At 46.6% G+C, this 18,940-nt stretch overlaps 1 protein-coding gene across 1 annotated transcript; it reads right to left on the reverse strand.

Annotated features, from left to right (window-relative positions):
• Positions 1 to 4,549: 4,549 nt before the first annotated feature.
• Positions 4,550 to 18,458, reverse strand: LOC122913388 (zinc finger protein 154-like). The gene is given in 7 exon segments (XM_044260130.1): positions 4,550 to 4,587; positions 12,723 to 12,793; positions 12,978 to 13,105; positions 13,181 to 14,307; positions 15,841 to 15,967; positions 17,981 to 18,352; positions 18,426 to 18,458. Coding segments are annotated over 7 exon segments (1,896 nt in total).
• Positions 18,459 to 18,940: the final 482 nt, after the last annotated feature.

Raw genomic sequence — 18,940 nt, forward strand, 5'->3', positions numbered from 1 at the left:
TGCAGACATGTTAACCAAAGAGCAATTTATCTTCACTTTAATGGAAAATATTCAACAAGCAAAACAATTTCACAAGCTATTTCATGTTAATGCTCTTACTCTCAGACTTAAATTCAACATAACTAAAGCTCAAGCTAGGGACACTGTAGTCTCTTGCAAAAACTGTGTTACCCTCTTGCCATCCCCCTCCTTAGGAGTCAACCCACGAGGCCTGTTACCCAACCATATATGGCAAATAGATGTTACTCACATCCCTGAATTTGGCAAACTAAAATATGTGCATGTTTCCGTGGACACATGTTCTGGTGTCATATTCGCCTCTATCCATGCTGGGGAAAAATCCAAAGATGTTATTTCCCACTGCCTTCAAGCCTTCGCCGCTTGGGGTAAACCTCGACAAATAAAAACAGACAATGGACCTGCATACACCTCACAAGTATTCCACGGTTTCCTTACTCAGCTAAACATTACCCTAAATCATGGTATTCCCTACAATCCTCAAGGACAAGCCATCGTGGAATGTGCCCACTTAACCATCAAACAAACTCTTAAAACAAAAAGGGGGAATAGGGGACACGTTCCAGTTCCCTAAAGACAAACTAAAAACAATTCTATTTATTTTAAATTTTTTGACGCTCGATAAAAACGGTCAAGCAGCAGCTGAAAGACATTCAGCCCGTATAGATTCTTCCCCCAAGCCCTTAGTTCTTTGGAAGGATATCCTTACGGGACAATGGAAAGGCCCGGATCCTGTATTAATCTGGAGCAGAGGTTCTGTTTGTGTTTTCCCACAGGACAAAGAAGTGCCGATTTGGATTCCAGAGAGATTGGTCCAGAAGGCCCCTGAGAATGAGGATGAGGACAGAGGAAGCCGTGATCCTCCTACTGTCGTGGGGGACTCTGATATTCCTAATTCCCCCGAAGGCGACACGTGAATTATGGGCTATTCTGAAAGCTTGGCCCTATCCTTTACCTTTAACTAATTCTTCCTTTATCTTCCCCCCGTTCTTCACTACAAGTCAAACCCTAGGCCTACTCACAGTGCATAAATCGGATGATTCTAGCTGAAATACTGAGTGTTGGTTGTATTGTTCCTTTTTCTGTGCTCTGTGTTACCCCTGTAAAATTCTCTAACCTTAGTCAAATTAGCAATTCCTCCCGACTGCTCTCCTGATATTTACAAGGCACCTGGTCTGAAGACTTTCAAAATTTTACACGGAGCCTTCTTGCTGAGATCACTAAGGTTAATAGTACTCGTGTACAGCCCGCATCATTTCCAGACATACTAAATGCACTCGGCAATGTTTTTAACTTTACTAAACAATAGGCTGGAACGGTTGGTCTGCTTGTCCTTCTCATTGGCATGCTACTTCTTACTAAGAAAATATGTCAGTGGAGACGACAACATCGGGAGCAAAAGCGAGCCCTAGTACAAGCTCTGCTGGCGATTGAAGCTGGAACATCCCCCCAAATATGGTTAAGCATGCTGGATCAGTAGTCAAGGACGGGTAAGATCAGCAGAGAGACATACCAACCTAAGACAGGACAGAGATCTTTGCTATCTCATGTCTAATAACAGGTAAGGATGTCTTCTACTGTTGACAACCTAAGACAGGCACGATCCCTGCCATAAAACAAAAAAGGGGGAGATGTCGGGGACCACCTGTGGCCAAGGAAGTCCCCGCCATTACAAGATGGCGCCTGGCCAGGTGCCAAAACAAACCTCCACATAAACAAGTTGATATCCGCGACGGCCCATGTGGGGGAGGAAAAGCAGACATTGGATAGACTAATTAGGGGAAACTTAGCAGCAGGTCTGTGATTGGATGTCTTGAGAATTTCTGTCTTCTGATAGGGTGCCCTACTGCATATAAGCAAGTGTGGTATGATAATAAAGGAGAAGCAACATTAACAAGATACCAGGCTACATGTCGTTCTTGCAAGTCGAGAACGATAAAATGGAATCTACATTATAATCCAACGTTATCCAGACCTCCAATGGCTTCCACTACCAAGGGCAGTCCAGAACCCTGCTGTGAAAGCATCCACTTCACAGAGAGAAAGCTGGCTCTGTTCTTTGCTTCAACCTCACCAACCAGAACCACATGCACATCTCAGACACCTCGCCCTCTTCAACTTCTGTGCTGTACTTCCTGAGCCCTCCAGTCACACGCATTCACACCCAGTCACACCTCATTCAAAACTCAGCCCCACTGGTCCCCTATCCCAGGCCTAAAATCCCACAGATGACCACAGCAGACTCTGAAATAACCTACCATCCTGACTGAAACATCCCATGCCCTACCCAAGCACCACCACAAAGTCCTGGGGAACATTATCCTGCCTCAGTTACTCCATCTCTCCACATTCCTCTCATGTCTACTTTTGCCTTGGAAACCTTGGTCACCTGCCAGATCATCCTCCTGCCCACACTTCCCTCCCAGCCACTTTTCTCCCTCACCCGTACCCAGTACTCTCCACCTTCAACCAGGTGCCCAACCTGAAGACCCCATTCTAGGCTCACACTACTTTATTCTTGGATTGCTAACAGTATTACCACCAGAACCTGAACACTCCCCTTCCCAAATGCAACCCGCAGCTCCCCTCCAGTTGACACTACAGCAATCACCTTTGGAATGGCTCCATCCTGAAACCCTCTCCCTACCAACCTATGTGTGCAACTGCCCACTGAATGCCTCCACTAGTCTCTGAAATGTCTCGGGCTTAACAGGGCTAAAGCCAGCCTCCTGGTATTCCCACTGAAAATGTTCCCATTACTGACTACTCCATCTCAGTTGATGGAACTTCCATCCTTCCAGCTGTTAAGACCAAAACCTTTGGGGTCATCCCTGACTCCTTCCTTTCTTTCCCTTCCACATCAAAAGCTGGTTGGCCAAACTATGGAAAGAACCAAGATGCCCTTCAACGGATGAATGGATAAGGAAGATGTGGTCCATATACACTATGGAGTATTATGCCTTCATCAGAAAGGATGAATACCCAACTTTTGTAGCAACATGGACGGGACTGGAAGAGATTATGCTGAGTGAAATAAGTCAAGCAGAGAGAGTCAATTATCATATGGTTTCACTTATTTGTGGAGCATAACAAATAGCATGGAGGACAAGGGGTGTTAGAGAGGAGTAGGGAATTTGGGTAAATTGGAAGGGGAGGTGAACCATGAGAGACTATGGACTCTGAAAAACAGTCTGAGGGGTTTGAAGTGGAGGGGGGGTGGGAGGTTGGGGTACCAGGTGGTGGGTATTATAGAGGGCACGGCTTGCATGGAGCACTGGGTGTGGTGAAAAAAATAATGAATACTGTTTTTTCTGAAAATAAATAAATTGGAAAAAAAAAAAAAAGCTGGTTGGCCCTACTTAAAAAAAAAAAAAAAAATGAGTCCACGATCCAACCACTTCTCCCACCTCGATGGCCACCATTTACGCCCAACAACATTTGCCAGGCCTATTACAGGCCTTTCTTGGTCATTCTTCTCCCTCCTATCCCAGAGTCCATTCTCCACTGGGCAGCCACACGAGGCCTGTTAAAACCTTGGTAAGATCACTTTACTCCTAATTAAACCTTCCATTATCTCCAGAATTGACACTTGACCTCAAAGGCAGGCATTCCAGTCCTGCTCCTGTCCCCTTGTTTCTGCAAAAAGGGAAATCCAGTTCCCTCCAAGGATCTGCAGGCATTGGCACCTATTCCTGAATAACCTTCCACACCTTCAACTGGTTGCCAGAAACAAGAATTCTTCCATGTAACTTGGAGACTCAGGACTCCGGGCCTGGAGTTTCTCCAAGGTCTCCCAGATACAAGGACTGGGAGAGCAGCAGGCAGAGTCCCGGGACACTGAATTCCAGAGACCATTTGGGAGGGTTCAGACCAGTAAGGGACCGAGATCCTCCATGGATCCGTGTGGGCCTCAGGAGCCTTTCTTCAGCCAAAGAGGCCCTAGAGGAGGACAGCCATGCCCAGGCTCCACCGGCTCAGAACTCCCCATGCCTGCCCAGCCCTACAGCCACGTGACCTCCACTGGACAGCTAACCTCTGTGCCTCAGGGTCAGAGGGCTCTGACCAGGGGTGTGACCTTGCATGAGAACGCCACCTAGGGCACCCCAGTGTCCTCATCAAACCCCCTCCCCCCAGTCTATTCTCTTTCCCAGCAACCTTTGCAACACTTAAAACCCTCAAGGAGATCCAGTCCCTCCCTTGGCCAAAGTCCCCTTGGCGTCCAGGGTCCTCACGAAGGTCCCGCACCTCGGTCTGCCATTCCAGGCATCTCCGCCTCACGCTTGTCCCCTGAGGGCAGAATCCTCCCCTCTCAGACGCCCTGCAACCCCCGCCCCAGCCGGCCCCTCAGCCCGGAGCCTGCGCTCCCACGCAGCCCAACCGGCTCACACACTGGCCCCCGCCCACCTCCGACTCCCTGTCCCGTACACCCGGGCCTGGGCCGCAGGGCCGCGAACAGGCGCCCTACTCTCGGGCCTGCCTTCGGGGTCTGGATGGGGGGCGCCGGGGGGGGCCTGGGGGACGAGCATTTACTTCAGCTGAGTCCCTGGGCGCGGCCGCCGCCATCGTACTCTGTGGGAGAAGCAGACACCAGGACCGGCACCCGGCGCGGGCAGTCCTGGCGGCGTCACCGAGTCTTGGACCCAAATCTGTGCGGCGGGGACAGCGCCTCCTCCTGCCCCTCCTCTGATCCTATCACCTCACTCCCAAATCACTGCTGTACCATCTTCTAAACCAAGGTAAGCTCTAAAGAAGCCAAAAAGGGCACCTGGGTGGCTCAGTGGGTTAAAGCCTCTGCCTTCAGCTCAGGTCGTGATCCCAGGGTCCTGGAATCGAGCCCCACATCAGGCTCTCTGCTCAGCAGGGAGCTCCCTGCTTCCTCTCTCTCTGCCTGCCTCTCTGCCTACTTGTGATCTCTGTCTGTCAAATGAGTAAATTAAAAAAATTTTTAAAAAAAGCAGCCAAAAAGACCGCCAAGAGGAGGACGCCAGAAGCCCCGCCCCAATATGACGTGTTGCACAGAAGTGCCCTCTTCTGAGCCTTCACTGGCTCAAGGCCGCCGGCCCTCCGACAGAGCAATCTGGGTAATGGTAGTTCCCACAGCTCTGCAGACTCCCATGAAGGATGAACCCACAACCACCTCCCCCGCAAGCCAGGCAGCACCGCGAGGATCGCTGGGAAATGGCCTGGCAAACGAGGCCGGAGCTCCCTTTCGCAACAAAGCTCAGCACCCGCACTTCTGGGTCCGTTGCAGCAACTGATCGTCAAAGTGTTAGAAACATGTTATTTCAGACTCCACGAAGCCAGGTTGCTTCAGAGGCCAAAGGTATTATTTCAGATGGCCTCGAAAGGACACAGATCCAAATGGACACATCATTCCATCTCTACATTCCATCATTCCATACTCTACAAAACGCGTTCGCTCTGTAGCTGGAAGCTGATAAATATGCTTTTCAAATGCATGTACCCTGAAACTCTGCAATCAGTTTTGCTAGTTTCAGAATTTTAGGTCAGGGGCAGGAGAGAAGACTCCGGATAGGATCATGGCAATGAAAATGGAGCAGGAATGGATGTTGGCCACTCAAAAGCAGGTGGACAAGGGTAAGCCAGGCTCTGGTTTCCTCAGAAAATAGCTTTCCTGCTTCAATTATCAGTGACTGCATCCAACCCAGTGAGCCATACTGTTTTATCCATAGCATATTTCTTACTCCATATCCTGAAACATACTCAATTACTTTTACGAAATGATGATGGCACAACTCACCACTATGGCCAGTGACCTACTAACAAAATGTATGCTTCCTGTTCTCCTGTTGCTCTAGATGTATCAATAAAACTGAGGGAGAGGGCAGGGAGGATTAGAGTGGAACAAAAATTAAATTGATAAAGGATCTATGTACATGTTTAAACTGAAAGGAGGGGGAAAGAGCTCCTTTCTGTATTCTGGGTGTGGGCAGCCATTTGTACAGGTGATAACGGAGTTGACACTGGGAGACATGAGGACCAGTCACTCGTGCGGAGAGCCAGGTTAAAACAATCCAACACAATGGTAGAGAAAGTGCCAGAAAGAGATGAAAAAAAGCTTGCTGAGGTGTAAGGAGATCAAGCAGCCAGAAAAGGTCAAGGAAGAGAGGATAGGAGGACTAGGAGGAGCACAAAGGTGAACACAAAAGAGAGCGCCAAGTAAGGCTCAGGTCTCTGATCTCACTTCTCTTCTATGTACACTCACTGCAGTGGAACCTCAACCAGGCTTGTCTCTGATAATTCTCTCTGTATGTAGGACTCCAAAATTTACATTTATACATCACACTTCCTCCAGGAACTGACACATACCTCTATTCACCTACTCAGCACGTCTAGATGGGTTTGAATTTGCTGTCTCCAGTAGTCATCATCTTGGTTCATAACAGCTCCATTATCCTAGATCCTCAGAACCCCCACTCAAGCCACTGGCAACACATAAGGACAAGTCAAATATCTACTGGCTATGCCAATTCACCATGTGTTGGAGCCAAGCCCATTCACTTCTGGTGGGTAAATTTTAGGCAACTGATTTTAAGTAAACTTCCATTACTTCACAAAATAACTCACAACTGCAACCCTCTGACACCCACTTCTACAAATTTCAGGCTAAAATCCTGTATTTATTACAGTATTTATGTGTTTCTCAAACTTTAAATGTGTAAAACTGTGCTATGGCATTTGTTAGGATTCTATCTTCTTTTTTATGTTTTACTGATTACATTTTGAGAATCTCAATAAGCTCTGTGATTTTTTTTTAAAGATTTTATTTATTTAGGGGCACCTGGATGGCTCAGTGGTTTATAAAGCCTCTGCCTTCAGCTCAGTTCATGATCCCAAGGTCCTGGGATCAGCCCTGCATCGGGCTCTCTGCTCAGTGGGGAGCCTGCTTCCCCAACCTCTCTCTGCCTGCCTCTCTGCCTACCTGTGATCTCTGTCAGTCAAATAAAAAAAATCTTTTTAAGAATATTTATTTATTGGGGTGCCTGGGTGGCTCAGTGGGTTAAGCCGCTGCCTTCAGCTCAGGTCATGATCCCAGGGTGCTGGGATCGAGTCCCGCATCGGGCTCTCTGCTGAGCGGAGAGCCTGCTTTCCTCTCTCTCTCTCTCTCTTTGCCTGCCTCTCTGCCTACTTGAGATCTCTCTCTGTCAAATAAATAAATAAAAATCTTTAAAAAAAAAAAAGAATATTTATTTATTTATTTATTCATTTATTATTTATTTGACAGAGCTCCCACTGAGCCACCCAGGCACTCAAGCCCTGTGATTTTTATTTTGGATTTTGCATAGCTTGATGGTTTTTAGGAACACATACATTCCATTATAGCACAACTGACTGGACTTTCTTCCAGAATATATTCTTTTTATTTTAAGATTTTATTTATTTATTTGACAGAGAGAGATCACAAGCAGGCAGAGAGGCAGGGGAGAGAGAGAGAGAGAGGAAGAAGCAGGTTCCCTGCTGAGCAGAGAGCCCAATGTGGAGCTCGATCCCAGGACCCTAAGATCACGACCTGAGCCGAAGGCAGAGGCTTTAACCCACTGAGCCACCCAGGTGCCCCCAGAATATATTCTTAAGTTAAAAAAAAACTATGGTCCAAAGGGGAGATGAACCATGAGAGACTATGGACTCTGAAAAACAATCTGAGGGGTCTGAAGTGGCGGGGGGGTGGGAGGTTGGGGTACCAGGTGGTGGGTATTATAGAGGGCACAGCTTGCATGGAGCACTGGGTGTGGTGAAAAAATAATGAATACTGTTTTTCTGAAAATAAATAAATTGGGGAGAAAAAAAAAAACTATGGTCCAGAATGAACATGAACACACACACACACACACACACAAACACATGCAGGGAAAAGTCAGGGACACAGAACAAGAAGCATCTAAAACAAACCATACACATATGTATATAGATATATTTTTACTGATAAATTTGCATTATCAACTTGTTAAAAAAACATTTATTGGGGTGCCTGGGTGGTGCAGTTGGTTAAACGTCTGACTCTTGATTTCAGCTCAGGTAGTGATCTCAGGATCATGAAATCAAGTTCCACCTTGGGCTCTGCACTCAGCACAAAGTCTGCCTAAGACTTCTGCTCTCCCTCTCCCTCTGCCCCTCCCTGCCTGTGCTCTCCTCTCTCAAATAAATAAATAAATCTGAAAAAAGAAACTTTTAAATATATGGCACTTAAATATTTGTACCATTAGTACGTAAAAATAAAGGTAAATTTGATCTCATCACTAAAACATTTATTTATTTGAGAGAGAGAACACAGCTGGGGAAGGAGCAGAATAAAAGGGAGAGAATCAGATACCTGAAAAGAGCTCCTTCCCAAACTGTTTGCTCCGAGGACAGGGATGTCCATGGCAGCATCTGTGCAAGGGGGATGTATACACCGAGACAAAGTTCTGGAATTCCAGATCTCATCTGCTTGCTGGGAAATGATTATCATTTCACCTATAAGGGCAGTGACAGTGTCTGCATGGGTAGTAGAGATTAACTGGAAAATTTCAGACCGAGAAAACCAATGAAAGCTATTAAAAAGTACTTAGGAAGATATCCATCAGTAGTGGCAAAACTACTACTACTACTATGGGAAAACCTGCTTTTGAAATACACAATCAAAATCCCAAAAGAATGTAAGGAAAGGAATCTGAGATCTAATAAGTGAGCAACAGAAGCCAATCAAATGCCTATTGGGGCTTTTCAGAAGATTTGAAAGGTTTTTTGCCATTCCTGAAAACGCTGAGGTTAGTGAAACTGAAGGAAAAGACACTGTGGGTGAAGTTAGAAAAGTATATCCAGAGCTGGGCAAATAAATGTTAAATGTGCCTTGTCATTTTGTTCAACATTTTAAAACATCAATTATGGTCGGAGAAAGACAACTATCATATGATCTCCCTGATATGAGGAAGTGGTGATGCAACATAGGGGCTTAAGTGGGTAGGAGAAGAATAAATGAAACAAGATGGGATTGGGAGGGAGACAAACCATAAGTGACTCTTAATCTCACAAAACAAACTGAGGGTTGCTGGGGGGAGGGGGGTTGGGAGAAGAGGGGTGGGGTTATGGACATTGGGGAGGGTATGTGCTTTGGTGAGTGCTGTGAAGTGTGTAAACCTGGCGATTCACAGACCTGTACCCCTGGGGATAAAAATATATGTTTATAAAAAATAAAAAAGTAAAAAGTAAAAAAAAAAAAAAAGGCTTATATATATATTCCTTCCCTTAAAAAAAAAAAAATCAATTATGGCTGCGGGGCGCCAGGGTGGTGTCCTTAGTTAAGCCTCTGACTCTCAGGTCATGATCTGGGGGTCATGACATTGAGCCCTGTGTTGGGCTCTGAGCTGAGCATAGAGTCTGCTTAGGCTTCTTTTTCTCCCTCAGCCCCTCCCCGCTGCTCTCTCTCTAAAATAAATAAATCTTTTAAAAAGACCACATCAATTATATACCTCATGTGTTTCAGGCACATTTCTAGGAACATGGAATATATAATGCAAAAATGTAAAAAAAAATCCCTCCTGGAACTTACTCCATAGTTGATGGAAAAGGCAATATGCAATTCATAACTTATATTAAGTTGCATAGCGTAATAGAAAATGATGGTCAGGAGTCTGGGGTGGGTGGAAGCGGTAAACTGTATCTACATTTGGACTGAGGTGAAGACAACAACATGGGAAATATTTTAGGCGGTTTATTTCTTCTTTGCCAAATGTTACATATCCATCGTCTTGCCTTACTGAATGAAACTGGAACTCCAGGATAACAGAATAAGAGAAAGGAGGAGCTATCTTCCCTTTGTTTTAATATCATGGAAAATTTTAATAATGGATGTTAAGGCATAATACTTGTAAGCATTTCTTTGTAGACCTCATTTATAAGATTGAGGAGGATTGCTTCTATCCTTAGTTTAATATCTCTTTCAGTGTAACACCAAACAACTGGCAAATTGAAATTTGATGTAAAATTTACCATTTATAACATCATCAGAAAGAGAAAATACTTGGAGATATATAAGATATGCAAGGCCTATAAAAAGCAAACTAATCTCAGAGTTGTGGGTTCAAGCCCCACTTTGGGTGTACAGATGACTTAAAAATAAAATCTTAAAAAAAACCCACTGTGAAAAATATTTTATTTTATTTATTTTTTAAAGATTGTATTTATTTATTTGACAGACAGAGATCACAAGTAGGCAGAGAGGCAGGCAAGAGAGGAAGGGAAGCAACCTCCCCGCTCAGCAGAAAGCCCGATGTGGGGCTCGACCCCAGGACCCTGGGATCACGACCTGAGCCGAAGGCAGAGGCTTTAACCCACTGAGCCACCCAGGCACCCCATCAAAATTTTAATAAAATCTAAATAAAAGAAGACATATCATGTTTATGGATTGGGACACTCGGTATTTCTTCTAAATTGAAGATTAAATGCAATCTGAAACAAAATCCTTATAGGTTTTTTTGTGATCTAGAAATTGACAAGTGGATTCTATTTTTTTCTTGTATTTTAACTTAAATTCAATTAATTAATATATAATGTATTATTAGTTTCAGAGGTAGAGGTCAGTGATTCATCAGTCTTATAGAATACCTAGTGCTCATTACATCACGTCTTCCTTTTTTTTTAAGATTGTATTTATTTATTTTTTGACAGAGAGAGAGAGAGAGATCACAAGCAGGCAGAGCAGCTGGTGGGTGTGGGAAGCAGGCTCCCTGCCGAGCAGAGTCTGATGCAAGGCTCAATCCCAGGACCCTGAGATCACAACCTGAGCCGAAGGCAGAGGCCCATCCCACCGAGCCACCCAGGTGCCCCAATCACATGCCCTCCTTAATGTTCATCACCCAGTTACCCATCCCCTCACTGTCATCCCCTCCAGCAACCCTGTTTGTTTCCTATGATTAAGACTCTCTTATGGTTTGTCTCTCTCTGATTTCATCTTGTTTTATTTTTTCCTCACTTCCCCTATGATCCTCTGCTTTCTTAAATTCTGCATATAAGTGAGATCATATCATAATTGTCCTTCTCTGATTGACTTATTTTGCTGAGCATAATACTCTTTAGTTCCAACCACATCATTGCAAATGGCAAGATTTCATTTTTTATGGCTGAGTAGTATTTCATTGTGAGTGTGTGTACACCACATCTTTATCCATTCATCTGACAAATGGATTCTAAAATTCATATGAAAAGGTGAAGGACCAAGAATGACCACTACAACTTTGAAAAAGAAGACTGTTATAGGAATATATGACCTTGATTTCAAGACATAATTAAAAAAAAAAATTATTCAGGGCGCCTGGGTGGCTCAGTGGGTTAAGCCTCTGCGTTCAGCTCAAGTCATGATCTCGGGGTCCTGGGATTGAGCCTCGCATTGGGCTCTCTGCTCAGCAGGGAGCCTGCTTCCCTCTATCTCTCTTTGCCTGCCTTTCTGCCTACTTGTGATCTCTATCAAATAAATAATAAATAAAATCTTTAAAAAAAACAAATTATTCAACACATGAAAATACAGGAAATAGATAAATGCAATAGAAGAAAGTCCAGAAATAAACATACAGAGAAATGACGGATCTTCAGTGAAGATACAAAAGCCAATTCAAGGGAGAAGGAATAATCTTTTAAATCAATATGGTAGCAGCTCTTGGGTATCCATGTTTTTTTTTCTTTTTTACTTTTTTTTTTAAGTAATCTGTATGTCCAGGGTGGGGACCAAACTCTGGACCCTGAGATCAAGAGTCACATGCTCTACTGACTGAGCCAGCCAGGTGCCCCTGATATCCATTTTTTTAAAAGGAATGTCCAAAAATTAACTAAAAGGAGGCACATACATGTCAGTTAAAAAAAAAACTTAAAGAAACAAAGGGAAAATTATGTCTTTAAATTTGGCAAATTTTTTTTTAGCAAACATTTCTTATATACAAGATCAAAAGAATATCCAGTGAAAGAATGGACAAATTTGACTTCCTTAAATTTTAAAAAATTATTTTCACAAGAAAAGCAACTGAAAAAAACAACACCATGACTGGAAGAATATATTGGCAAATATTTAAAATAGAAAACTTTTGTCCATAATCCATGGGCAAATGTCAAAACTCAGTAATTAACATAATAAATCATAGGAACAGAAATTTCCAAAGAGATGATAGCTGGAAATTAACACATGAAAAATATCTAAATACCACATCTTAGGGATATACAAATTAAAATCACCAGGTGCCATTACACACCTACTACACCACTGAAATTAGGAAGTCTGACCATACCAGGTACAAGGATATAAAGAAACTGGAACTCTGGTTCTGGTTTTTCTGGTGAGAATGCAAACTGATACCAACCTATCAGATTATCCCTTAGTAGGTTATGACACAGGAACACACTGCGACATCATTATTAATCACAAAGCCCTGCAGTATTTCCCAGGATGTCTTAGGAAGCAATGCAAAGGATGCTAAATTAGGAATAAGAAGTATTTTCTGACTCATACTGTGCTCCTGACATGATACTGTGACTCACAAAAGCTGTTCACCCCTTCACACTGGCAAACCACAATTCTATCCTAAACCTACCCCAAAGGGCACATAACCTCCAAGCTTCAACATGGCTTAAAAAATAAGGTGTTTGTCTACTACTAAGGGTTTTCTCTCCTGTGAACTTTCTGGGGCCTGATGAAGCAATATCTTCCACCAAAATACTTTCCACATTTGCTGCACAGAAATGCTTTTCTCCAGTGTGGACTTTGTGGTACCGAGTAAGCCTGTCCTTGAGGCTGATGAGGTTTCCTATGATTTCCCACATCCATTATACTCAAAGCTTCTTCCTCCAGCTTGAATTCTCTTTGCTCAAGATTTCTTTTGTCCATGGAGGACATCCCATACTTATTACAGTTATTCAAGGCCTCTCTCCAGCATGAACATTTTGGTGTTGAATGTGAGTGGATCAGTGATCAGTGTCTAAAGAATTTCCCACATTCATTACATTCATATGGCTTTTCTCCAGAGTTTCTGGTGCTCATTGAATTCAAACCCTTTTTCCCACACTTGCTGCATTCTTAAAACTTTTCTCCAGTGTGGACTCTCTGGTGCAAATCTTTATTTTGTGGATGAAAGACTTCCACATTTACTGTGCTGAGATGGCTTTCTGTGCTGTGAACCTTCTGTTGTTTAAGGAGGGTGGAGCTGTGTCTGAAGAACTTCCCACACTGGCTGCATTCAAAAGGCTTTTCTCCAGTGTGGACTCTCTGGTGCTCAAAAAGTCTGCTTTTGTAGACAAAGGACTTCTCACACTCACTGCACTTATAAGGACTGTCTCCAGTGTGGATTCTCTGGTGCTCAAGAAGTCTCCTATTATGGATGAAGGACTTCCCACATTCACTGCACTTGTAAGGCCTTTCTCTAGTGTGAATTTTCCAGTGATGAAGAAGACTAGGTCTGTATCTAAAGACTTTCCCACATTCGTTACACTCATAAGGCTTTCCACCAGTGTGGATTCTCTGGTGCCTTAGAAGTATTCTTTTGTAGAAGAAAGACTTCCCACACTCACTGCACTTGTAAAGCCTGTCTCCAGTGTGGATTCTCCAGTGTTCAAGAAGTCTCTTTTTATAGATGAAGGACTTCCCACATACACTGCACTTGTAAGGCCTTTCTCTAGTGTGGATTCTCTGGTGCTCAAGAAGTCTGCTTTTATAGGGGAAGGATTTCCCACATTCACTGCACTGATGAGGCCTTTCTCCAGTGTGAACTTTCCAATGTTGATTAAGGCTAGATTTGTACTTAAAGAACTTCCCACATTTGCTACACTCATGAGGCTTTCCTCCAGTGTGGACTCTCTGGTGCTCAAGAAGTCTGCTTTTGTAGACAAAGGACGTCTCACACTCACTGCACTTATAAAGTCTTTCTCCAGTGTGGATTCTCTGGTGCTCAAGAAGTCTCTTCTTGGAGATGAAGGATTTTTCACACTGACTACATTTGTGAAGGCTTTCTCCAGTATGAGCACTCTGCCGCTCCTTGAATTTAACCTTTTTGTGGCAGGCCTGCCCACCCGTGCTGTGCTGCCCTCGCGGAATGTGAGAAACTGCCTTGCTCCACCTGCCACTGTGTGGATGATCTTCACTGGGGATGGCCCGGTGCTGGAGAGAGCCCAGGCTGCCCAGGGAACCATCCTCAACTTCCCCACAGGTGACAATATTGTCTGACACGAGGATTTTGCTCTTCATGAACAAAGCCCTGTGGTCCTCCCTTCCAAGGTCCTCCTTGCCACAGTCCTGCTTCTGGTTCTGGTCTAAGTATGAACTAAATGAGCACAGTTTTCTACAAGGCCCACAAGTTCACAGGTTCAGCCCAGCACACGCTCCTTCGTGCTCAGCCAGGTACAAGATGTCTTTCTCTGCTGGGACACACACAACACAGGAACAAGACCCTGGAATAGACAGGGCTGGATCTGGAGTCCTGGAATGTGACACTCTTTCCACAAAAACACACTGCTCAGAAAAAACTTCCTCAGCTTTTACCCCATGCCAAAAACCTTAGAGCAGAAAAATGCCAGTGAAGTGTATTATGAGACTTCGGTGGGACAGGACAGCCCATTACAAATGTGTGTAGGACAAAACCAGGACTGAATCCATGGGTTTGTTTTCAGGACAAGGGAGCCAGGAGCAGGTGCGGCAAGGAGACACTGTGTAGCACTGGGCCTCTGATGGTTATAGAACAGTGTGTGGGAAGACAGGGGCCTCACAACTAGCAAGAAAGTAGGATACAGTGCTATGCCAGCAAGAAAGGTCTGGTACAACTCACTCCTCTGTCAGAGGTTCTCAGCAGGACCTTGCCTGTTGGTGACAAGTATGTACTGTTTAGAATGTGTGTCCCACCCCAGAAGACGACAACTGCCTTTTAGCTGGTGGTCAATCATTTAGGGCTATGTGCGTATCTCATGACACACACAGTGCAGGGTAATGTAGCAGAACACTGTGGATAGAGAAAAGGGGGAGAGATGTGAGGGACATAGATGTAGGGGAGACCCAGGGACTAGAAGTCACAGCAGAAATGACAAGTGGGCCAAGTGTCAAGGGCGGGGAAGAAGGATTGAAGCAAAGTATGGCCATAAATCTTGGCACTAAAACAGTAATGAGCAAAGGACAGTTTCCTGGTATGATTTATACTCAATCCTGAAATTATGCCTTCCCACTGCTCCTCCTCACCGGATCCTATTAATCCCCCTTCCTATGGTTGGAGAGGTGTCTGAGCTATCAGGTACCCAGCGTTCTCCTCTACCCCTCTATTCAATGTAGGCAATTTTCTGGGACCTAGCAGGTTGATGTCCTCAGGAGAAAACAGGGCAGTTAAGTGGGTGACACTGGCCCAGAGGGACTCAAACACTGACAGATTACAGGAAAGAAGTTTATTGGTCGGAGGATTCTGAGGATAGTCTTGCAAAAATAATTTAGGGTTCCCTGCAAATACTGACCATGTCAGTGTCTATAATTCCCTACACAGGCAGTACACAAAACAGAAGGGGGCAGAACCTATGACAGAGATCTTCCACAAATGAGAACAGTCAACAAAGTAAGGAGGAGCAAGGCTAATCAGCACCGATCAGGCAGGTCCAAGGCTCAGAAACCAAACCCTTCTGTGAGAGGCTTTAAGGCAGAACATGTTGGGGTTTCATAAAGCCCAGGCCCAGCAAACACAACACTATGCCAGGACCAGGGAAGGAAGCAATGCCCAGGGCCCAGCTCTGGCAGGGACAGAGATCCTTGGAAAAAGGAGAAGAGCAGAGCCTCATATAAGGCAATGGTGTGGGAATGAGGGTCCTTACCCAGGGACGCTATAAGCACCAAGGTCTCCAGCATCACAGTGTGGTACAGGCATCTCTGAGCCTCATCAAGGAGCCCCCACTCCTCCTGGGAGAAGTACACGGCCACATCCTCAAAGGTCACATGGCCCTGTCATGAAGAGGGCAAAGCAGTGCATAAGCAACCTCTCTAGCCAAGACCCCCAAGGCCATGGCCCTCCTTCCCAGCTCCCAAACTCAGAGGAGACACCAGGTCCCACTCTAGGGTACCCCTCTCTGTCATGTCAAATGCCTCACTGTTGCCAGTCATCAGTAAGAACAGATGGGGAGAGAGACAGTCTTACCCAAGCTCTAGGCCGCTGTATAGAGTCCCTGCCACTCTCCTCACAGTCAACTCTCCTAGGATCACACAGATCATGCCCCATATGTCACTTACGCTCAGCCTTCTGCCTTTAGCCCTGAGTACAAGGATGCTGAGTGCACCTTCACACTTCCTCTGCATTTGCACAATGGAACTGCTCCTTTCTCACATGCCAGGTCACAACCACTCACCCACAACACCAATGACACCTCTAGCCCTTGTCACAGGCACCTCTCTGACTTCCCCATATGTCACTCTGCAAGTGGTTCCCAGCCAGTACTTGCCAAACGCCAGAGGATCCCAGGCTATCCCAGGGCGTCAGAGGGACCCTCGTGCTAGACGCAGTCCCAGCACTGTTCTGAGGACCACCCCATGTTGCCTGGCTCCGTCTTCCAACTTTAGCCACTCTAGTCCATGTAGGCATCAGAACCCCTAAGCCCTCCTCCTCCCCAGTGCTGCTTGTGTTGTTCTCACACCAGTCACACCTCTTCTCACCTCATCTCATTCAAAGCCGGGCCCACTTTTCCCACCGCAGCCCAAGAGACTCAGCTGACTTCCTCTTCCCTTAAAAGCTAATTTGTCATCCCATCTGACACGCTTCAGGTTCCAGCAAGAGTTGTCACAAAACTGAACCTGTGGAGCGAAAAATGTAGCACGCCTTAGTGTCATCTGATCTCTGTTACTGCTCTTTTTTTTTTTAATTTTTAAAAAAAGATTTTATTTGTCCATTTAGGAGAGAGAGAGTGAGAGAGAGCATGAGAATGGAGAAGGTCAGAGGGAGAAGAAGACTTCCTGTGGAGCTGGGAGCCCAATGTGGGACTCAATCCCGGGACTTCAGGATCATGACCTGAGCCAAAGGCTGTCACCCAACCAATGGAGCCACCTAGGCTCCCTGCTCTGCCTTTCGATAAATCTTGCATCCAGCCCCTGGGAATCCTGTGCCACCACCTGGACTCCCACTTAAGGCCTGTTCCCTTACATCCACACCCCACCCCCACCCCCATGGTCACTGTACCTCCTCAGGTCTTAGTGATGACAGCCATCCCTATCAAGGTGCCCAAGAAGTGGGTCAGTTCATGGAGAATATCCTCGCCATCCTTCCCCTGTAATGGCATTGCCACCATGATCTGCAGACCGCCCCATCTTAAATACGACACAGTCTGCATGCCTGCCACCACTGAGGGGTGTCTTCAAACCTGAACCCCCTTCCCTGAAATCCAGATGTTTGCTTCTAGATGCCCACCTGCCACCTCCACTCAGAGATCCCTGCAATATCTCAGATGCAGCATGGCAAACACTGAGCTCAGGACAGTGCTGCTATGAACTTTCCATCTCAGCAATGGCACTTCCATGCTTCCTCCTAAAGCCAAATATCCTTGCTCCATGGGGAGTAGTCAGTCTGTTGAGCCTCAGAGCAGAGACCCTCACCTGCCCTCACACCTCCCCTTCCCACCTCAGCAGGGCTCCTTCCTCATTGCAACTTCCCCTCCCACTGTAAAGCCTTGGATCACGGGACCCTCCCGCCTGCAGGTGCTCCACCTGACCTCCACCCCAGCTCTCTGTTCCTTCCTCTCAGGGCCTATCTCAAAGAAGCGTCCAGATCTTTCCAGCCTAAACCCGAGAGTTCAGGCTCGGTCCTGGGGCAGGACTCGGGCGGTCACGACACGGACATCACTGCGCCCGCTTCCGCGGAGTCCAGAGCAGAGACTGCAGCCGCCAGGGCATCCCCTCTGCTGTGGGAGCTCGGGAACAGTGTGTCCAAAACCCAGCTCCTAAGCTCTCCCGGAAGCCTGCTCCTCACACCAGCGCCTCGCCGCAGCGCGTCCAGACCTGCAGGCAGAAGGCCGACGGAGAGTCTTTCCTCCTGTCTTGCTCCAGCCACACGCGCGGCCACGGGACACCAGTACCACCGTTCTGTGTCCTTCGCAGCCGTCTCCCCCGCGCCCCAAGCCCATCCTCCCCGGGCAGTCGCTGACGGGCCGCCCGCACAGCGCCAACCCACCCCGTGTCCTCGTTCCCTACCCCGCCGCCCCGGCTGCTCGCGGCAGACGGCAGTCGGACCCCCAGCTCTGCCGAGGCCGGGGCTTCGCACGCGCTGACCCCTTCCTCACTCTTCCCACGGGCGGCCAGAAATGGGCCCCCGCCCACGAACGCCCGCGTTCTGGGGACCTGGGCCTGGCAGTGCCCCCGAGGAGACCCACCCCCTTGGGGCTTGGGCCGGTGAGGTCCAGAGAACACACGCTCTCACCTGAGCCGGGTACGCCAGCCCGGCAGTCACCATCGTAACGTGCGGGCTCAACTGGGCCAGGAGACGCGCGATAACTGCGGCAGCCGGCAGAAGGCCCGAGCGCAGCTCCCCGCATTAGCGCTCACAGTGAACCTCGAACCCGCTACCGCGCGGTGCACACATGCCTTCTGTCCGCTCCCCTAGGTTCTAGCTCCTTCCGCCGGACGCAGATTGGGAGCACCGCCTCCATGAGCTGCCGGCGGGGAGTCCCGCCCCCTGGCCTTCCGCCCTCTTGGACACGCCCTCTCTATGTCTTCATTGGTCAGCGTGATCAGGAAGCTGGGCGCACAGTCTTCTGGGTAACTTAGTTCCTTTCTTCGTGGCTTGCAGCGGGCTGAGAGCTTCCGCTACAGGTGGAGGGTCTGGTGGCCCCTATGGAAGGACAAAGTAAAAACATACCATATAAAAACATATCAAATAAGAGTCCGCAAAACCTGTTAACCTTAACACAAAACTGCCAGTTATCTTATCAGTCA

The sequence above is a fragment of the Neovison vison genome, chromosome 7 (genome assembly GCF_020171115.1).
Source record: "Neovison vison isolate M4711 chromosome 7, ASM_NN_V1, whole genome shotgun sequence".
NCBI lineage: Eukaryota > Metazoa > Chordata > Mammalia > Carnivora > Mustelidae > Neogale > Neogale vison.